The sequence below is a fragment of the Odocoileus virginianus genome, unplaced genomic scaffold (assembly GCF_023699985.2).
Source record: "Odocoileus virginianus isolate 20LAN1187 ecotype Illinois unplaced genomic scaffold, Ovbor_1.2 Unplaced_Scaffold_6, whole genome shotgun sequence".
Classification (NCBI taxonomy): Eukaryota; Metazoa; Chordata; class Mammalia; order Artiodactyla; family Cervidae; genus Odocoileus; species Odocoileus virginianus.
This window is the reverse complement of record NW_027224268.1, coordinates 1,679,858-1,703,075: the sequence shown is the minus strand read 5'-3', so window position 1 is coordinate 1,703,075 and position 23,218 is coordinate 1,679,858. Positions and strand designations below refer to the sequence as shown.

The window sequence follows — 23,218 nt, the reverse complement described above, 5'->3', positions numbered from 1 at the left end:
GTGGTTGTAAGGAGACAAGGAAACTTCAGTTACAGGAGAACAGAGTGGGGCGTGGAAGGAGGATATAGAGGTATGTAGAGGTTGATGCAGAGAAGGCAATGGCACCCCACTCCAGTACTCTTGCCTGGAAAATCCCATGGATGGAGGAGCCTGGTAGGCTGCAGTCCACGGGGTCACGAAGAGTCAGACATGACTGAGCGACTTCACTTTCACTTTTCACTTTCATGCATTGGAGAAGGAAATGGCAGCCCACTCCAGTGTTCTTGCCTGGAGAATCCCAGGGACGGGGGAGCCTGGTGGGCTGCCGTCTATGGGGTCGCACAGAGTCGGACACGACTGAAGCGACTTAGCAGCAGCAGCAGCAGCAGCAGCAACTAGGGCTTCCCTGGTGGCTCAGGTGGTAAAGAATCTGCCTGCAATGTGGGAGACCTGGGTTCAATCCCTGGGTTGGGAAGATCCCTGGAGAAGGAAATGGCAACCCACTCCAGTATTCTTGCCTGGAGAATTCCATGGACCTCTGTCCATGAATGTAGCCTGGCAGGCTACAGTCCAGAGGGTTGCAAAGAGTCGGATATGACTGAGCAACTAACGCAACACGCACACACATTCCAGTGAACTATGGGAAATGTTGACTGCTACATATATCATTTCCATTTTGGATTTAGTTCCTTTTCAAAAAAGACATATGTCAAATACATGTCTTTTTAAGTACAACTTAGTTATTTCTTTACACAAAAGTTCATTTTTCATTGACTAGTGTGAGGACTTCAAGTTCTGATAATGTAATTGCTCTTCCCAGATCTTCATTTATGGTTTTAGAGAGGGTTATGCAAAATATTTTACTATGTTCTTTTTTTTTTTTTTACACCTGTGGTGGCTTGTCTTGAAATAAAGCTGCAATTTTTAGGTAACTTTATTTTAGTCACACTTAGAAATTCCATCAATCCTTTAAATTGCATTTTCATCTGAACTGCATCCCTGTGTCTATCTTCAAATAGCTTAGCTTTATCCTTCGGGTCTTTCTTCTCCTTTGGTATTAGTATTGGTTATCATTCACTGCAGAATTTATCTGACATGGATATTTATTACTGTTTTTCCCCTAGATAAGTCAGATAAGTATGATTCACGTGATGTTGAAAGACTACAGCAAGATGATAACTGGGTTGAAAGTTACTTGACTTGGAGGCATAATGTCGTAGATGAAACACTGAAGATGCTTGATGAGAGTTTTCAGTGGAGGAAAGAAATGGCTGTCAATGGTAAGCTGTTCAATTTAACCTTGACTGTGTACTGTATCCCTTCCCTGAATAAATGTTACTATTTTTACATTTATCAAATAGCATATTTGGAAATATTCTTGGCAGTCACCATAAATATCAGGGTACAAGGTTTTATAAAGACCCAGTAATGCTTTGAGAGAAGCATCTTATAAATAAGTCTTAAATGTAGGATTATTCACAAGGAAATCAGATTGCCAAGGAGCCGAATCACACTCAAGTTCTTCACTAACAGCACAGCCTCCTATTCTGTAGCTTTTTGGTTTAGAACCTTAATTAAACTAGCAGCTCAGCATCTTCACCACCAGGCCTGGAGAGAGATACTATTTGCCTGTTTTTCTCAGTTGTTGCCTGGTGTCTGCCTCTATTCCCAGGGTTGCTTGTGCTAATAGGTGCTCCATGTGGAATTACTAGACGAATGGGAATCCCCCAAATGCAAGCTTATCCCCAAGGATGCCTGTAGCTGCCTCCTCTTAACATCTTGATTTCAAGGTCCAATTCTAGATTGAAATTGTGCCCCCCCCCAAAAAAAAAAGAGTTTTAGATCTTAGAGGGGATTATGTAGTAGTCTTTAAGTAAGTGAAGATCTCTTTTCAGGAAAAGTTACCCATTATCTCTCTCCTCCTAAAAAATTTAACAGGAAGAAACAGGCATAACTACTGGTTTCAGTTCAGTTGCTCAGTCGTGTCCAACTCTTTGCAACCCCATGGACTGCAGCACACCAGGCCTCCCTGTCCATCACCAACTCCTGGAGCTTACTCAAACTCATGTCCATCGAGTTGGTGATGCCATCCAACCATCTCATCCTCTGTTGTCCCCTTCTCCTCCTGCCTTCAATCTTTCCCAGCATCAGGGTCTTTTCAAATGAGTCATTGAAACTACTGGTTTTAATGAGGTTTAAAGAAGGGTTTCCTGACTATAAGGATTATAAACTCTGGAGTGACCGAGTCTGGAGATTTAATACAAAATAGTCAACAAATAAATCCAGAGCAGATACTCTTTCCAGTCATCATATTTGGAGAAGGAATCTATCAGAAGGAGGGTATTTAAAAAATCACTTGATTGGAAATATAAAAACTGTAGGTAATTTGAACAGTGAGCATTTATTAATCAAGCAAGAAATATAAACCTGATATTCCTAAATCGTTTAAGTACAGGATAAACCTAAACTCAGCAATAGTTTTCTCTTACATAGAATTGCTAGTTTCTAGTGGCCAGTGGCAGAGATATGATGAAAGAGGGGTGGGGAAAGATAAAGACATCTTTGAGAGTTCTTAGGGAAGTGTACTGATGAATGACACAAAAGCCTTGGCATTTGCTGCCTTGCTGTGTTGGTTCTTGACCTTGCTAGAGAGGAGGCCTCCTGCTAAAGGATCTAGCATTTTTCTTGAAGTATTTCCCACCTGTGCCAAGATTATAAATGTGTTAGACTCTGCTGGTTATCAGACTTTGTAGAAAAATAGACTTTGTAGAAAAACATTTTACTAGAGAAACCATAGTGATTTCTTACATCACCTCCAAGACTATGATGTGGATATTTACTGCCATGTTCTTCCGAAATTGTCCAATAGTGATATTTGTTTGCAAGTCATTATGAGGAATAAAATCAGAACATGAAAATGTGTCCATATCATAATGGCTGACATGTAAAAGGAAATGGATTTTTTCCATTTTTCTCATCTCTGTCTTTATGTAGTTTCTTCCTACTTATTAAGAAACACTATTCTTTTTATCATCAGAGGTACTTTCCGGATGTTTGCAAAAGCTGTATCTTTTTAAAAAAATAGCCTTATCTTTTTCTGTACCAGAACCACTATGTAATAGTAACCTTTACTTTGTAAGTATTCTCTTTAAAAGACCTCTGAGTTAGAATTACTCATTAAAGTTTGTCACCTTTTAGACCTGACGGAAGCCTCCATTCCCAGGTGGCTATTGGAAATTGGTGGCATTTATCTCCACGGTTATGACAAAGAAGGCAACAAGTTGTGTGAGTATATTTAATATATGTACTGGCTTTTCAGGATTTTGAGACATCATCCATCTCAAGTGAATTGATTATAGGCATAACCTTCTGTGTATGAACCATATGTCAGGTTTCCTACAGTGGGAGTGGTTAGGGCCAGGTGGACCAAGTAGTTGAATGTGCCATTTGCATTATAATAAAGCAGGCTGTAAAGGCCCAAATGCCGCATCCCATCACACAGCTGAAATTGTAACTCAAAGTCATTTTCTTCTTTCTAATTTACTGATATGAAAATTCAACCCGGTATCCTGATGGAGAATGTTTTTGACAGTCACTGAGGATGGCTAAATGGACTTTTTTCTTCTCGAGTTTCCCACAGTCTTCTCCCCTTGCTTCTTCCTAAATCAGTGTGTTGAGTGAGGCGACCGGCAGCCTGCCGGTCTCCCTCGTCAGTCCTCTCTTCCCTTTGCCCAAAACGCAGCTCGGTTGGCACCATGGCTGGGCCTCGGTGGCCACGGCGGAGCCCCCATCCTGGGCCGTCAGCCTGCCGAAGCAGGGTGCTGCACGCTCCGTGCCCGCCTCGCACGCCCGGTCTGCGGCCTCTCGGAGCGTTTTCCTCCCCGTGCTGGCTCCTCCTGCTCAGGCTTCCTTTCCCGTTTCTCTTCTTCCACTTGGTGCCTCACATGTGTTTCCCAGGCTTTGTTCCTTTCCTGGCCTCTTTTCCTTTCCAGCTGATGCTGCCTCCTTGGATGATGTCAAGTACCCGGGCTCCTTCAGCCCCCGTCCACCACACCGCAGTGACCCCAGGCTGGCCCCCAGGCCACATGCACATACATGGCCAGCTGCGCACCGGCTCGGCGGTGGGCGCCTTCAACGCAACACCCAGTGCGCCACACACGTCCCGCCACCGCCTTCCCTGTGCTGCCCAGCTCAGGTCCACAAGCCATCGGCTCTTCCCTGGACAGAGCTTCACTTGAGCCCCTTCTCTGATTTCAGCAGCACTTCCTCACTTCAGTCCCAGCCCCTCCCCAGCCCAGGATGCAGCCTGCTGGGCCTCCCTCTCTGCCTGGGGCTGCCTCCCCTCTGTGCTGCTGCCTAGAGATGTTTGAAATAGGAAAGTCAAAACGCCTTAGCACTTAACGCAGAGCCCTTTGAGCCCAGCTCTGCCTCTGTTCAGCTACTCCTCCCACTGCTCGTCACACTTTGTCCTAGCTGCCACCACTCTCAACACGCGCCATGCTCTGACCCCACGCACGACACCCGCTTTTGCCACCATTGTGCCTCTGTCTGGGCTTTTCCTCTGGATAGCATGTTTCTCTAGTGCTTTCTTTATTGTTAAGCACAGGGCAGAGTACTTGCAAATATTACTTGTTCACCTGTATTGTCTTTCTTCCCTTGCTTACCAAGGAGGAAAGTGTATTTTCCTTTTTTTTTTTCCATTTATTTTTATTAGTTGGAGGCTAATTACTTTACATCATTGCAGTGGTTTTTGTCATACATTGAAATGAATTAGCCATGGATTTACATGTATTCCCCATCCCGGTCCCCCCTCCCACCTCCCTCTCCACCCGATCCCTCTGGGTGCACCCTCCAGTGCACCAGGCCCGAGCACTTGTCTCATGCACCCAACCTGGGCTGGTGATCTGTTTCACCCTAGATAATATACATGTTTTTCTAAGGGGGCGGAAATGCCTTTCTGTGACTCTTTAAGAGTAAGAGAAACAAGTATACACTGTTTCTCATTTAAAAGAAGGAAGAGATGTTTTTAATCTGAGAAACAAAATGAAATATAAATTTAACAATGTCAAGGGAAAGGAATGATATATGCATAAAATAGTATTAAAATGCTCTAAATATTTTTTCTTCTTTTTATCTTATGTTCTGCTCAAAGTCTGGATCAGGGTGAAGTACCATATAAAAGACCATAAGACCATGTTGGACAAAAAGAAGCTTATTGCATTCTGGTTGGAACGGTATGCTAAGAGAGAAAATGGGAAGCCTGTTACAGTGATGTTTGACCTGTCAGAGACTGGACTGAATAGCATAGTAAGCATTTTTCATTAATTCTGAATCATTGTTTATCATGGTGTCGTCCTCCTCTCCTGTCCTTCCCATCACCGGCCACTCAACCAAAGAATCCTATAAAATTGAGCTAATCAAGTCATGTTTGGACTTTATTCCCCCTGCCCAGAATTGTGATTGAAGTCAAACATGGAATAGGATTTGCAAAAAAACTAAACCTATTTGGCATTGAAACTGTCTATTTCCTAGAAATGTTCCTTGCCCGATATGCAGGATATTGGATGTCAAGGCTGGCAGGGTAATGAGTAGATGTGGTAACAGTGAACTTTTCTATCAGAGCCAACATCCTCTATAGCACCTCCCCTGTGCCTGGCACAGAGGAATGCACTCCGAAAATGAGAAGCACGGTAGTGGAGGCTCTCCAGCATACCATTACCTGCCTGCCGTGATTTTGCAGTGGCAGGATGTTCACTTGCGTTTTTGCATATCCAGCACTTTGTGATTTTGTTGGTTTCTTGTTTGCTCCTTTAAATTCGCTTTCTGTTTGATTTGGTTAGTTTTCAAACCCAGTTTCCTTCAGGTGATTCTTGCCAATCTTAAAAAATAAATAAAACTTACCAGTCTTTCATTTGAGCCCTTAGTGCTGACTGCAAACCCTTCAGCAGTGATGGGGATTTGTTGTCTGTTTATTAGAGCTGTTGTCTCTAACCCTCAAACCTGGGCTAATGCTGGTGGCAGTGAAGTGGCGTTTGGGGACCCGCCTGCATCAGTGTTGAAATCTTTTTGAAAATCCAGTTGGCAAAGTATGTTAATATCTTTCAAGTGTTCGTATTCATACTCTTTGCCTGGTAATTAACTTCTGGAAATCTATTCTAAAGAAATAAACCTTGGTACAAAAAATAAACCTTTGTACATCAGAATTTTTTTTTTCAGAGTGTCATTTAAAATGGTGAAAAATTAGAAAAAATGTAAATGTCAACACAGTGAAGTGGTGAATCATGGTATATCTAACTGATGGCGTATGTGTAGCTATGTACAATGCTGTTTATAAAGAATTTGCAGTAATACTGGAAAATAGCTTTTTTTTTTATATGAAAAAGGTGAAAAAATTATATCATAGTGATATCTCACCCCAAAAAGGGAAACTTTAGACATTTAAAAAAAAAACCTAAAGTATTTTTAGGCAGTAAGCCCACATTTTTTTCATCTTTCTGTATCTCTGAGTCATTTGGCCTTGATTCATTTTTCAATCTAGTTTCCATGTCAGTGAGTTCTAGATTACAGAGTAAATCATTTTATATCTCAAATCTAAACCAAAATGCCTAGATAAATAGATATTCCATGAAAATAAATTATGATTCTGTTATCCTTTATGTATGATAGTATTCTAATAATTAGTATTTTAATTAACCCAGAATCATAAAAAAAGTTAATGTTTTTTATTAACAAATACAGGGGCAGAGAGTTGAGCTGTCTGATAATTTTTCAAACTACCTATACTTTATTTCATTAACTTTAATTTATAAATAAGATTTATTTGCATTACTTAATATGTAAATCATTAATATTTCCAAGTACTAGAATCTTACTGAATTATGTTTATATAATGTTTATATATTTCTATGTTTATACATAGTAATGTTTATATATATATAAAATTATATATAATCCTCACAATTCACAAAAGATTTAAGCTGGCCTATAAAGATGTATACAGAATTGTAAGTCAAAAATTTTTACAATTATTTATTAGAGTTAGGCCACTAATTTGGCTTTAAGCTTGCCTGAAAGAAATGGAAACATTTAAAATTATTCAGTGGACATACTTTAAAACCTGTGTCTTAAGAGAAGTTCATCCATTCCTGATACTTGAACTAGAAGAAAAGTCTTTCATGGGTCTTCAGAGGGAAGACGTTTTACAGGATAATGACTAGCATCCTTGAAAATATCCTCACAGATTGCAGAGCAATGGGTTTCATGGAACTTCTTTATGTAGTACCTACCAATATACATACACCAGTGGCATCCTATTAAATCGACTTGAATTAGCAGTAATTTGGGATTTTATAAGCCAGGTGATTCAGTTAAATAAATGGTGAAAACAAGAATATTGGACAAGAACTTTTTAGGCAAAGTCTGGGGGCCACAGATCATGTACTAGATAGTTAAATATATAAATTTTGAGTTATTCTCTTTGACTCTTACTTTACTACAGATTATTAAACGCTGTGTACAGTAGATATAATGACTAGTTATAAAAGTAGTATTATATGCTAGGGTTTATTCCATAGTAAATACTTAGGATACTTAAGGATGCTTATTTTCAGTTTATTGGAGTTAAAAGATGCTATAACTTGCATGCTAGGAATAATTTTATAGACTCAGATCTCCGGGACAGCTCACCTTTTAGTAATTGATGCCTTTAAGTTTACATGGTTGTATTTTTCATCCTACAGTCCTTACAAGTCATTAGTAAGTCATCCCATGGCCAGTGGAAACATACAAAATGAAATGATCCATGTAAATAGTATCCTTGATAATCTAATTTCATGTTGCTGTGTTTGGTGCAGTAGAACCAACAGTCAGCTATATCTCCCAGAAATTGAAGTCAATGAACAGTATTTAAACATACACTAACAAAATTCTTATTCTTGATTCCTACATAAGAGGAATAAAGGTAGAAGTCGATCCATTGAGCTGGTATGATCAGATTAACTGCTGTGTAAAAGATTAATAAAATATATCTTACTGACTATTATGAGGTATAGAAATTAGGTTTAAAAAAGAGACATATCAGAATTTATATACATATATATTGCCATTCCCAATAGTCAGGCTGTAGTCTGTATATTTGTTCTAAATAATTCTTTTTTTTTTTTAGTTTTGTTTTTTTTAATTTATTTTTTTCCATTTATTTTTATTAGTTGGAGGCTAATTACTTTACAATATTGTAGTGGTTTTTGCCATACATTGACATGAATCAGCCATGGATTTACATGTATTCCCCATCCCGATCCCCCCTCCCACCTCCCTCCCCACCCCATCCCTCTGGGTCTTCCCAGTGCACCAGGCCCAAGCACTTGTCTCATGCACCCAACCTGGGCTGGTGATCTGTTTCACCCTAGATAATATACATGTTTCGATGCTATTCTCTTGAAACATCCCACCCTCGCCTTCTCCCACAGAGTCCCAAAGTCTGTTCTGTACATCTGTGTCTCTTTTTCTCTTTTGCATATAGGGTTATGGTTACCATCTTTCTAAATTCCATATATATGCGTTAGTATACTGTAATGGTCTTTATCTTTCTGGCTTACTTCACTCTGTATGATGGGCTCCAGTTTCATCCATCTCATTAGAATTGATTCAAATGAATTCTTTTTAATGGCTGAGTAATATTCCATGGTGTATATGTACCACAGCTTCCTTATCCATTCGTCTGCTAATGGGCATCTAGGTTGCTTCCATGTCCTGGCTATTATAAACAGTGCTGCGATGAACATTGGGGTGCACGTGTCTCTTTCAGATCTGGTTTCCTCGGTGTGTATGCCCAGAAGTGGGATTGCTGGGTCATATGGCAGTTCTATTTCCAGTTTTTTAAGGAATCTCCACACCTGTTCTCCATAGCGGCTGTACTAGTTTGCATTCCCACCAACAGTGTAAGAGGGTTCCCTTTTCTCCACACCCTCTCCAGCATTTATTGCTTGTAGACTTTTGGATAGCAGCCATCCTGACTGGCGTGTAATGGTACCTCATTGTGGTTTTGATTTGCATTTCTCTGATAACGAGTGATGTTGTAAATAATTCTTTAATTGTTCAACAGATTTTTAGAACTTTTCTATGAGAGTTCCTTTTTAAATCCATTTTATAATGCCACATTACCTTAGCAGCCTGAAGTATCTAACTAGTTTGAAGTAAGATGAATGATGTGTAAGCATTTAATTTCTTTAACTCTATTTTTTTTAACTTTTTATTTTGTATTGGGGTATAGCTGATTAACAATGTTGTGATAGTTTCAGGTGAACAGCAAAGGGACTCAGCCATATATTTAATTCAGTTTTAAGATTGATTATTTTAAGTATCTTTTTTTTTTTTTTATTTTAAGTATCTTAATGACTTAAAACCAAATTCTGGGAATATAGATACTTATTTTATGAGCTTTTTTTAAAGAATTTAATAATTACCTCATTTTTATTTAATTGATCACCCTTAGAAATACGCAATTTAAAATTTTCTAATGTGGATATTATGTAAATTTAAATGTATATTCTTTATTTTAGGACATGGACTTTGTACGCTTTATCATCAACTGCTTTAAGGTTTATTACCCTAAATACCTCTGTAAGTAACTTTCTTGTTTATAAAAATATAGTGAAACCATAGACAACGACAGTTGTGAGCTTTATATTATTATAGCCTTTAAAACCTGAGACATTACTTTTTGGTGAAGAGCTTTAAATGTGTTAATAGAATTTTAAGTGCATATCCTAGTAGGTCCAGGAGAAAATTTTCATAAATAAATAATCACTGTCCTTTATAGTTTTAAGAGTATAAGTTATAATCTGTGTATTTGTCATCCTGTAACACGCACATGCACACACATGTAGAGACATAAAAACATATGTATATTTCTAAGATTGTACCATTTTTACTAATATTTTCAACTGAGAAATTAATTTTAAGTATTATTTGTAGCTTCTTACATTGCAAGAAACAGATGAGCAGTAATGATAAGTATACTGTGTGCAATACTCAAACATAAAATGCACTGTTTCTATCAATTTGATATTTTTAAATTGTAACTAAGAAAACATTTGACTAGTTGGCATTTAGATTTTGTTTTTTAATTGTGAGTCTTCTGTTAATTACCTAAATGAGGCACTCCTACATGTTATATATTCATGTTTGATTGATTAGATTTATATGATGGTTTCCCCCTGAAGACTCAAGATGCCATCCTCCATAGATAGTTAAAAACTTTTAACCCCTGTAGGATGAAAGTAAAGAGACAGGAGAGATGCAACAGGGATATCAGAAAAAAACTGAGGTCTGGTTGGATACACCCCTGGCAAATTCTACAGTTGGGATCTTTTGGGACTTGTAACTCAGGTGACACTAAAGCATGAAATCCCTAAGTCATTATATATTTTTTTTAGGTCAAGCTTTTTTTTTTTTTTGGTGGGTTTTTTAAATTAAATTATTTATTTTAATTGGAGGCTAATAACTTTACAGTACTGTGGTGGTTATTGCTGACATGCTTTCACATTAGTGTTAATGTGAAGTGAAGAGCAGACAGAAAGCATGATGGATATCAAGGATCCGTGCCACTCGTAGCCCTGTGCTCTCATGTTTTCAGAGAGAGCATTCATGAACATTTTTAGGTAAAAGGAATGTTTGGTTTGGGGAACCTATTCATGTTCCTTCTGAATTCTTCCTGGATCTGGCATGTACCCTGATTCATTAAGACCTGCTGAGTGGTGCCAGTCATTGGTCAGTTGGGAAACACTACCCCATACTATTAGGTTTTCTTTCTTTTATGTACAAGATGAAAGAAAAATCTCTACTCGTTTATTGAAATATCCAAAGCAGTTTGTGAAGAGCCATTTTGAAGAGCACAAATATTATTACTACTTTATAAAATACATCTAAGATTCTTTTGAGGAAACTGTTAATAAATTCATGGGTCTATATGAAGATGAATTGAACACTATCATTCCAAATAACTATATAATGTATATATTCTAGCTGCATAATGCTTTGCAGACATTGAATTTTATCGAATCTTAGATTCAGTTCAGTTCAGTCCCTCAGTCGTGTCCGACTCTTTGCAACCCCATGAATCGCAGCACTCCAGGCCTCCCTGTCCATCACCACCTCCTGGAGTTTACTCAAACTCATGTCCATCGAGTAAGTGATGCCATTCAGCCATCCCATTCTCTCTCGTCCCCTTCTCCTGCCCACAATCCCTCCCAGCATCAGGGTCTTTTCCAGTGAGTCAACTCTTCACATGAGGTGGCCAGGGTATTGGAGTTTCAGCTTCAGCATCATTCCTTCCAGTGAACACCCAGGCTTTAAAATTTGTCATGAAATGTAACTATTATTTCTTAAACTATTGAATCCAGATCTTTTGAGGCATATCAGATGAAGACTGAGGTATCAAGTACCAGGGTACCTGTTTCCATGTACCTTCTGCCCTACATGTACTTTACTTGTCCTACATTAATTATTCTAGGAGGTTCCCTTTTCAGAGAAGAATGAAATTGTCTTTTATCTGAAATAGAATGAATTTTATATCAAAAGTCCATTTTGTGAGTTCTGATTCTTTGTCACAATTGTTAATAGAGCTGTTTAATATCTTCGTCTAAGTATACAACTAATATTTCTGTATACTTTGGAATTATTGGCTTCCTAGGGCTGATAATATTAAGAAAAGTTGAAACAAGTTTTGTTTCTTAAAACATGACTTACTAAAAATGAGGACAACTGTCAAGAGTGGGTTTAACAATATAATCTCTATAAAATTATAATTGAAACTATAAATTAGACATTGAAATCATTTTAAAGGTCAGTGGACTTTAGCACTAATACCACATGCCACATCCATAGTCTCCACTTACCCACTTAACTATTTTTTGTACTTTCCTGCAAAAAACAAAAGCTATAAATGAATAAAGGAACAGGGTATTTGCCAGTGGGCAGTGATAGTGCATTTTTCATTACACATAAGCCATCCGCCTGGGTGAACCCCTCACCATTGTGAGAAGTTAGTTTACTTTTAGCACTACTCATACTTCACGGGATTAAACCTGAGTCATATATCTCAGCTTTTAGTTACATTTATGTTACTAGTTTTTTCTTGATCAGGTGTGAGTGATACTACTATTGCAGCACTGAGTTACAGTCAATGAATTTTTTCCCCCCATCTTTCAGCAAAAATTGTGATCTTCGATATGCCTTGGATAATGAACGGTGAGTATATTACTTATACTTTCATAATACAAAATGTCCAATTCCTTTTTTGCTTCCCAGTTTAGCAATATTTCTATACTTGTTTTTTAAAAAAATGTTTGTATTGTGCTTGGTGTGTACTTTTAACAGGCTGGAGCTGGAATAGTCAAAGGCTGTTCCTAGGCAAACTGGGCTAACATTCTGTTCACAGACTCTGGGGACACCTTTTAGTCATGCCTAAAGACAGCTTTTAAATATTGAACCGTTCAGGTAAAACTGGAGCCGATGCCTCAGTTTGTCACCTTCAGATGAGGTGTATCACAGAATGCAGGCCTTAGCTAGGTTTTCTCCTGGGCTTCAAGAGTTGAGCAAGAAGATGGGATGAATCTAATACTTACTCAAATCTCTATTGTCACATGATCCTTATGACAGTCATGATATGTTCTTTGACAAAAAAAAAGTTTAAACCATTGAAAAACTTTCTTTACCAGTTTCAGTGTGGTTGTAAATTTAATGTTATTTTTAGAATGTGCGTTTTCATTCGTGTTTGCCAAAGTCAGTTGTTACATAGAAAGAAGTACAGAAAAGCAATGAAATCAAAACGTGGTTCTTTGCAAAGTTCAACAAAATTAACAAAACTTTGGTTAAACTGATGAATGAAAAAAAGACCGCTCAAATTATTAAAGTCAGGAATAAAAGAAGAGACATCACTGTAGACCTTAGAGAAATGTAAAGGATTGTAAGGGAATATTGTGAATAATTGCATGCCAAGAAATTAGACAACCTTGATGAAATGGACAAATTCCTAGAAAGACACAAACTATGAAAATGGACTCAAGATTCTGAATAAGTATAACAAAAGAACTTGAATTATTAATTTTAAAAAATCATAAAAAATAGCCAAGACCCAAAATGGCTTCCCTAGTTGTTCTTCAGTCGCTAAATCGTGTCCAACTCTTTGTGACCCCATGGACTGCAGCATGCCAGCCTTCCCTGTCCTTCACTATCTCCCAGAGTTTTCTCAAACTCATGTCCATTGAGTTGGTGATGCCATCCAACCATCTCATCCTCTGTCACCCCTTTCTCTTGCCCTCAATCTTTCCCACCATTGAGGTCTTTTCCAGTGAGTTGACTTTTCCCATCAGATGGCCAAAATATTGGAGCTTCAGTTTCAGCATCAGTCCTTCCAATGAATATTCAGGGTTGATTTCCTTTAGGATTGACTGGTTTGATCTCCTTGCTGTCCAAGGGACTCTCAAGAGTCTTCTCCAGCACCACAATTCAAAAGCATCAATTCTTCAGCGCTCAGCCTTCTTTATGGTCCAACTCTCACATCCATACATGACTACTGGAAAAATCATATCTTTGACTCTGTGGACCTTTGTTGGCAAAGTGATGTCTCTCCTTTTTAATATGCTGTCTAGGTTTGTCATAGCTTTCTTTCCAAGGAGCAAGTGTCTTTTAATTTCATGGCTGCAGTCACCATCCACAGTAATTTTGGAGCCCAAGAAAATAAAATCTGTCATTGCTTCCACTTTTCTCTCCTCTTTGCCATGAAGTGATGGGACAGATTCCATGGTCTTAGCTTTTTAAATGTTGAGTGTTTTTGTTTGTGTACTTAAAAATAAGTCTTTTATTTGGCAGAGTATTTAATTTTAAATTAGTCAAATATAACCATTTGAATGTTGAGTTTTAAGCCAGCTTTTTCACTCTCTTCTTTCACCCTCATCAAGAGGCTCTTTAGTTCCTCTTTGCTTTCTGCCATTAGGGTGGTATCATCCCATATCTGAGGTTGTTGATATTTCTCCCAGTAATCTTGATTCCAACTTGTGATTCATCCAGCCCAGCATTTCGCATGATGTACTCTGCATATAAGTTAAATAAGTAGGGTAACAATATACATTCTTGTTATACCCCTTTTCCAATTTAAAGCAGTCTGTTGTTTTCATGTCCGATTCTAATTATTACTTCTTAACCCACTTACAGGTTTCTCAGGAGGCAGATGAGGTGATCTGGTATTCTCATCTCTAAGAATTTACCATAATTTGATTTGATCCACACAAAAGCTTTAGTGTAGTCAGTGAAGCAGAAGTAGATGTTTTTTGGAATTCCTTGCTTTTTCTATGATCCAGTGGATGTTGGCAATTTGATCTCTGGTTCCCTTTGCCTTTTCTAAACCCAGCTTGTGCATCTGGAAGTTCTAGGTTCACATACTGCTGAAGCCTAGCTTGAAGGATTTTGAGCATAACCTTACTAGCATGTGAAATGAGCACAGTTGTATGGTAGTTTGAACATTCTTTGGCATTGCCTTTCTTTGAGATTGGAATGAAAACTGACCTTTTCCAGTCCTATGGCCACCAGTGTTTTTCTGATTTTGAGATATTGAGTGCAGCACTTTAACAGCATCATCTTTTACTATTTTGGATAGCTAAGCTGTAAATCCACTGTAAAGCCACTAGCTTTATTCTTTTGTAGTGCTTCCTGAGGCCTACTTCACACTATAGGATGTCTGACTCTAGGTGAGTGACCACACCATCATGGTTATCTGGGTCATTAAGACCTTTTTTGTACAGTTCTTCTGTGTATTCTTGCCACCTCTTCTTAATCTCTTCTGCTTCTATTAGGTCCTTACTGTTTCTGTCCTTTATCATGCTCATCCTTGTGTGAAATGTTCCCTTAATATCTCCAGTTTTCTTGAAGAAATCTCTAGTCTTTCCCATTTGATTGTTTTCCTCTGTTTCTTTGCATTGTTCATTTAAGAAGGCCTTCTTATCTCTCCTTGCTATTCTCTGGAACTCTGCATTCAGTTGGGTATATCTTTCCCTTTCTCCCTTGCCTTTCACTTCTCTTCTTTCCTCAGCTATTTGTAAAGCCTCCTCAGATAACCACTTTGCCTTCTTGCATTTCTTTTTCTTGGGGATGGTTTTGGTCACTGCCTCCTGTACAGTGTTACAAACCTCCATCCATAGTTCTTCAGGCACTCTGTCTACCAGATCTAATCCCTTGAATCTATTCATCACCTCCACTGTATAATCATAAGGAATTTGATTTAGGTCATACCTGAATGGCCTAGTGGTTTTCCCTACTTTCTTCAATTTAAGCCTGAATTTTGCAATAAGGAGCTCATGATCTGAGCCACAGTCAGTTCCAGGTCTTGTTTCTGTTGACTCTATAGAGCTTCTCCTCTTTGGCTGCAAAGACTATAAATCAGTCTGATTTCAGTATTGACCATTTGGTGATGTCCTTGTGTAGAGTTGTCTCTTGGGTTGTTAGAACAAGGTATTTGCTTCACTAGTAAATTCTACTAGACCTATATAGAAGAAGAAAATACCAACTCTTCTGAAACTCTTCCAGAAAATATAAAACATGTCCCAACTCATTTTATGAGGCAAGTATATCCCTAATATCAAACATCACAGGAAAAGAAAACTAGAGACTAATATTCCTTATGAATATAAATGAACCAACCCTCAAGAAAGTATTAACAAACTGAATCTAGCAAGCATGTGAATGGTATTATATGCTGTGATCAAGTGGGATTTATTTCAGGAATGCAAAATCGGTTCAACATATGAAAATTAACCAGGTATTCAACATATTAATAAAGGGAAAAAAACCACATGATAATTTTAATAGACACAAGAAAAATTTGAGAAAATCCACTACACTCTCCTGATAAAAGTACCCAAGAAACTAGGAACAGAAGGCAGAAAGAGTTGGAATGTCTGAATAGTTAGTGGTGATCACAGTAGTTCACACAAGACTACTCTCACTTCTGATACCAACTGTAATGTAACAGGGTTTCCAAAGCCACCCTTAGGTTTACTATGGTCACTCACAGAATTCACTGAAAGGTATTATACTCAGCTATGATTTATTGCTGAGAAAGGATTCAGATTAAAATCAGCCAAGGAAGAAAAACATATGGCAGAAACCAGGAAAGTATCAAATGTGAAGTGCATTACTTTCCCACCATCAGTATGTGACAGTGCTCGTAGAGTATTGCCAACCAGGAAAGCTCACCCAAACACTGATGTTCAAAGTTTTTATTGGGGCTCCATTACTTAGGCCTGACCAGTTTATCACATGGTTCATCTCAGTCTCCAGTCTCTCCAGAGGTCTACGGATACTGTGTGACCCAAAGCCCCCAAACTAAATCATACTGTTCCAGTGTGACTCAAGCATATAGGCAAACAAAGACACTCCAACAGACATGAAGATTACTTCTGAAAACTGAGGATAAAGGCCAGACCTTTCTTTGGGTAAAGTTAATTCTTCACAGAAGAGAATTTCCTCACCCTGATAAAGGACATCTGTGTAAAACTTCATCTTTGAAAACCCCCAGTTAACATCATGCTTAGTAAAAGAATGAATACTTTCCCCCTAAGATCAGGAGCCAGATAAAGTTGTCAGCTCTTACCATTTAGATTGTCAGGGCACTTAGGCAAGAAAAAGAAAAACCATCCAGATTGGAAAAGAAGTCATACTGTTCATATTTGCAGCTGACATCTATATGGAAAATTTTAAGAAATACAGACCATACATACACAGAAGCCTGTTAGAACCAGTAAACAAGTTCAGCAAGGTGACCTGATGCAAAGTCAACACATGAAACCAATTGTGTCTCTATGCATTAGCAATGAATAACCCCAAATGATATTATATAATCATTCCAGTTGTAATAGCATCACAAAGAATAAAATACTTAGAAATAAAAATAATAAAAAGTTGAAGACTCATACACTGAAAACTATAAAACACCACTGAAGGGAATTCAAGATCTGGGTAAATATTCATGTCTTGTTCATGGATTAGAAGACTTATTAATTACCAAGATGGCAGTGCTTCAAAGTTGATTTACAGATTCAATGCAGTTTCTGTCAAAATTCCAACTGCTGCCCCCACTTTTTTTTTTTTTTAAACAGATTCAGACAAGTTTGTCCTTAAATCATATGGAGATGCAAGAGACCCAGAGTAATAAAAATAGTCTTGAGTAAGAACAGTGAAATTGAGGGACTCAACACCTCTTGATTTTTTTAATTTTTAAACTATTTTTGACTGATTTTTTAAAATAATTTTATTTATTTATTTTTGGCTATGCTGGGTCTTCACTGCTGTGTGGGCTTTTCTCTAGTTGTGGGGAATGCGGGATACCCTTCAGTTGCAGTGTGTGAGCCTCTCATTGTGGTGACCCCTTATGTTGCAGAACACTGGCTCTAGATAAGCGGCCTTCAGTAATCATGGCACACAGGCTCAGTAGTCTCAGCTCACAAACTCTAGAGCACTGGCTCAGTAGCTGCAGCACACGGGCCCAGTTTCTCCGTGGCATGTGGAATCCTTCCAGGCCAGAAATTGAACCTATGTCCCCTTCATTGGCAGGTGGATTCTTACCCACTGCACCACTAGGAAAGTCCACCTCTTGATTTTAAAATTCACTATAAAGCATTAAGACATTGTGGTGTGAACACTGTAATAGAAATAAAGATCAGTAAAATAGAATTGAGAGTCCAGAAACAAATCCTAACATTTATGATTGATTTCTTGACAATGGTGCCAAGACAATTAAGTGGAGAAAGATTAGCCTTCTAAACAAATGATACTGGGACAACTGAATATCAGCATTCAAAAGAATGAAGTTGGACCTCTACCTTCCATCATCTACAAAAATGAACTCTAAATGGATCAGAGTTAAAACTATAAACCTGTTAGAAAAACCATAGGGGTAAATCAGTGTGACCTTGGAGTAGACAGTGGTTTCTTAGGTATGACCCAAAAAGCACAAGCAACAAAGGAATAGATTATATTGTACTTCGTTAATATTGAAAACTTTTTTACCTTAAAGGACACCATCAAGAAGGTAAAAAGACAATTCTCAGAATGGAAGAAAATATTTACAAATCAGACATCAGAAAAGGGACTTGTGAGTAGGATATATAAATGACTTTTATAATGCAACAATAAAATGACAAGTGGCCCAGTTGAAAAGGACAAAAGATTTTAATAGATATTTTGCCAAAGAAAATATGCAAATGGATGATAAACTATAAAAGCTGCTCAACATCATTAAAGAAATGCAAATTAAGACCAAATGAGATACTACTTCACATCTACTAGGATGGCTGTAATCAAAAAGACAGAATAAAGTAACAAGTGTCCATAATGATGTAGAGAATTTGGAACCCTCATACATTGTGGGTGAGAATGTTAAATAGTGCAGCCACTGGAAAAACAGTTGGCCATTCCTCAAAAAATTAAATACAGAGTTATCATGTGACCTAGCAATTTCTCTCCTAGGTATATGTCCCAGAGAATTGAAAACGTGTGTTTACACAAAGAGTTCTACACAATGGTTCATAGTAGCATTATTCATAGTAGTGAAAAGTGGAAATAATCCAAAGTTCATCAGTTGATGAATGGACAAACGTTCAGTTCAGTTGCTCAGTCGTGTCTGACTCTTGGCAACCCCATGGACTGCAGCACGCCAGGCTTCCCTGTCCATCACCAACTCCTGGAGCTTGCTCAAACTCATGTCCATTGAGTCAGTGATGCCATCCACCATCTCATCCTCTGTTGTCCCCTTCTCCTCCCACCTTCAATCTTTCCTGGCATCAGGGTCTTTTCCAGTGAGTCAGTTCTTTGCATCAGGTGGCCAAAGTATTGGAGTTTCAGCTTCAGCATCAGTCCTTCCAATGAATATTCAGGACTGATTTCCTTTAGGATGGACTGGTTTGATCTCCTTGCAGTCCAAGGGACTCTCAAGAGTCTTTTCCAACACCACAGTTCAAAAGCATCAATTCTTCAGCATTCAGCTTTCTTTATAGTCCAATTCTCACATCCATACTTGACTACTGGAAAAACCACAGCTTGGACTAGAGATCTTTGTCGGCAAGTAATGTCTCTCTGCTTTTTAATATGTTGTCTAGGTTGGTTATAGCTTTTCTTCCAAGGAGCAAGCATCTTTTAATTTCATGGCTGCAGTCACCATCTGCAGGTGATTTTGGAGCCCAAGAAAATAAAGTCTGTCACTGTTTCCATTGTTTCCCCATCTATTTGCCATGAAGTGATGGGACCAGATGCCATGATCTTTGTTTTTTGAATATTGAGTTTTAAGCCAGCTTTTTCACTCTCCTCTTTCACTTTCATCAAGAGGCTCTTTAGTTTCTCTTCACTTTCTGCCATAAGGGTGGTATCATCTGTGTATCTGAGGTTATTGATAATAACAAATGCTAATAAACAGCAAATAAGCAGATGTTATATAACCATGAAATGAAAAATTATTCAGCCATAAAAAGGAATTAAATATGATACATGCTCCATTACAGATGATCCTTAAAAACATGCTGAGTGAACAAAGCTAGTAGGAAATAAAAACACGTATTTATAAAAACACAGTTATAAAAATGGGCAAATCCATAAAGACAGAAACTAGATTAATGGTTGTCAGGGAGAAAGGAAGATAAGGAGAGATTGCCCATGGGTGGAGATTTCTTTTTGGATGATGAAAATGTTCCAAAATTAGATAGTGGTGATGAGTTCCACAACTCTGTGAATATACTAAAGAAAAATCATTGATGAGTATACATTAAAAAAGTGAATTTTATGGTATGTAAATTTTATCTCAATAAAAGCTGTTATAAAAAGTCAACTTTAGCACTTCACTTACTTTCAAGTACCATAGCTTCAAACATGCCAACTCAGACTTTTTAAATTGAAATTAATGAAAATGTAAATGTTATGTAGAAAATTTTAAACATAATTAGCCAAAGTAAAAATGCAATTTTCTGAACTACTGTTTAATGTTCGTTATCATGCTGTTTTATTTCCTGACTTTTTCATTGATGCTTTGCAAATTAATTCAGGATTTCTCTTTTAATTCCATTAAAATGTGCTTAGGAAGTCATGATGGAAAGAAGGTTAAAAAGTTTATCAAAATGGCATGATAGAACAAAATTGTAGTTACTAAATAGCTGTGTTTGAGAATTTTATTCTTGGAGATTATATAATATCATCATAACTCTAAGCTGCAGGGCTTAGAAGAAAGGCACAGAAGTTTAAGGTTAGGGTGGAAAGTCTGGGTCTGGCTCACATACATAAGGGAAGTGCTTTTTCTTTCTCTTCCTGACTTCCCATTTTAGAAGATTTTTCAGATTGGGGATTTATCAGAGAAGCATAAGGCAAATGACTCTTCCCATACTATTGTACAGATAGTGAATCACAATGCAGTTTGATTCATTGTCTGGAAATCTTAGAAGTCGGGATCATTGATGGATTTGTTCACAGGCCAAAACCATAAGTTTGTTAATGAACATCAAGGTAATTTAATCCTCCAGAATCTTCCTGGAACATTTGAAATCCATAAGGCACAGTTAAAGTATAAATGCCTACAGGGATTCAGTGCAGTTCAGTTGCTCAGTCGTGTCCAACTTTGCAACCCCATGGACTGTAGCACTCCAGGCTTCCCTGTCCATCACCAACTCCTGGAGCTTGCTCAAACTCATGTCCATTGAGTCAGTGATGCCATCCAATCATCTCATCCTCTGTCGTCCCCTTCTCCTCCCACCTTCAATCTTTCCCAGCATTAGGGTCTTTTCCAATGAGTCAGTTCTTTGCATCAGGTGGCCAAAGTATTGGAGTTTCAGCTTTAGCATCAGTCCTTCCAATGAATATTCAGGACTGATTTCCTTTAGAATGGACTGGTTGGATCTCCTTGCAGTCCAAGGGACTCTCAAGAGTCTCCTCCAACACCACAGTTCAAAAGCATCAATTCTTCAGTGCTCAGCTTTCTTTATGGTTCAGCTCTCACATCCATACATGACTACTGGAAAAACCACAGCTTTGACTAGAGACCTTTTTCAGCAAGTAATGTCTCTGCTTTTTAATATGCTAAGTTGGTCATAACTTTTCTTCCAAGGAGCAAGCATCTTTTAATTTCCTGACTGCAGTCACCATCTGCAGTGATTTTGGAGCCCCTAAAAATAGTCTCTCACTGTTCCCATTGTTTCCCCATCTATCTGCCATGAAGTGATGGGACCAGATGTCATGATCTTAGTTTTCTGAATGTTTAGCTTTAAGCCAACTTTTTCACTCTCCTCTTTCACTTTCATCATCAACAGGCTCTTTAGTTCTTCTTCACTTTCTGCCATAAGGGGTTAGAGAATGTGAATATAACTATCATGCCATGGAAAAATACATATTAACAGATTATAGCCCAAACTAATCTCAGAGGACCTACGTTGGCACATATGGTAAGTAAATCAAGAAAGAGAATGAAAGGAATTTAATACAGTGATTGTCTTTTTCTTCAGCTGCTTTCAAAATTGTGAAAACTTGGCTTGGTCCAGAAGCAGTGAGTTTGTTGAAGTTTACGAGTAAAAATGACATCCAAGACTATGTCAGTGTAGAATACCTGCCTCCTCACATGGGTGGAACTGTGAGTACAGTACCTAAAACCTGTTTTTAAAATAAGACTGGGTCGTGACACATGAGGCTGTATTCTTTCCTCAACAGAAACAGAAAAGCAATATCTTAACATCCTAAGAAAAATTAGATACTCTAAAATAGCAACCAGAGTTATAGACATTTTTTATTAAAAATTTTGAGTTTTTAAATAACCCTATATGCAAAACAGAAAAAGAGACTCAGATGTATAGAACAGACTTGTGGACTCTGGGAGAAGGCGAGGGTGGGATGTTTCAAGAGAACAGCATTGAAACATGTATATTATGTAGGGTGAAACAGATCACCAGCCCAGGTTGGGTGCATGAGACAAGTGCTCGGGCCTGGTGCACTGGGAAGACCCAGAGAGATTGGATGGAGAGGGAGGTGGGAGGGGGGACTGGGATGGGGAATACATGTAAATCCATGGCTAATTCATTTCAATGCATGACAAAAACCACTGCAATGATGTAAAGTAATTAGCCTCCAACTAATAAAAGTAAATGGAAAAAAAAAAACTCAACATCCAAAAACTAAATAAATAAATAAATAAATAAAAATATTGGCAAAAATAAATAAATAAATTATTTTTGAATAGGTCATGGTTTTATATGATTTTAAACTAAAAGATACTCAGTAAAAGTATTCAGAAACAAATATTCAGTAAAAATTCTTTGTACTGCAATGGCTACCTCCTGTTCTCCTCTCTAGTTTAATTTCTTTTTTTTTATTTCCAGGGATCTGTGTTACCTATATTATATAAAAAACTATACTAAATATGTAATATATAAACAACTATAGTATTCATATATATATATATATAATTCTTTTTCCCTCACATCATGGTTTTAACCAAGTAGTGTATTTATACACTATTCTGTGAGCTGCTTTTTACTTCACAAAATCTCTTAGAAATCATTCAAAATCATTATGTGATAAGCTGTCTTATTCTTGTTCGTGGCTGCATAGTATTCCACTGTCTAGAGATGACCCATAAATTGTTTAATGAATGACTATAAATCACTTAATTGCCTTTTGATGTCACTTTAGTTTGATTTCGGCTATTTACTGTTGAACAGTTTTTAGTTTAAAAGTTAATATATGCTATAATATTTTTTGGAAATGATCTTACTACTTACAAATAAGAGACCAGAAGTAAGTAGTTATGTGTTAAATTTTTAGTACTCCATAGCAATGAACATAATTGGATAAGGACTTTTTTGAAAAATAAACTGTTAAACCTATGGATTTTGTATGCTTTGGGTTAATTTGATTGATAATACTTCAGTTATTTGACTTTTGCAATCTACTTTGTACTGGCAAAATTACATTCAACTAGAATCAAAGGAGTAGCAAAATGAAAAGTTTTTGTGTATCATTTTCTGTGTTTTCTTTCATTGGAAAAAAACCTTGAATTGTTAATTTTGGGGGGAAGTTGTCAACCTTTTGTTTGTACAATACATCTGGAACCTATGAAAGACTGGATAAAATATCTGAACCACAATTGACTCTTCACCAGAGTGGTGTATTATACAGAAAGTTCTCAGCCGCTTTTGACAACCAGCTAAGGATGATT

General features: G+C 37.5%; 1 protein-coding gene across 2 annotated transcripts in view; it reads left to right on the top strand.

Moving 5' to 3' along the window:
• Window positions 1–23,218, top strand: part of MOSPD2 (motile sperm domain containing 2) — an 82,404-nt gene that overhangs the window by 20,001 nt on the left and 39,185 nt on the right. For both annotated transcript variants that reach the window (XM_020877625.2, XM_020877624.2), the window contains exons 3-8: window positions 1,104–1,259; window positions 3,178–3,264; window positions 5,132–5,286; window positions 9,540–9,600; window positions 12,190–12,228; window positions 21,513–21,637. In XM_020877625.2, the coding sequence (XP_020733284.2) occupies window positions 1,104–1,259; window positions 3,178–3,264; window positions 5,132–5,286; window positions 9,540–9,600; window positions 12,190–12,228; window positions 21,513–21,637 (623 nt within the window). The remainder of the gene's footprint in view (window positions 1–1,103; window positions 1,260–3,177; window positions 3,265–5,131; window positions 5,287–9,539; window positions 9,601–12,189; window positions 12,229–21,512; window positions 21,638–23,218) is intronic.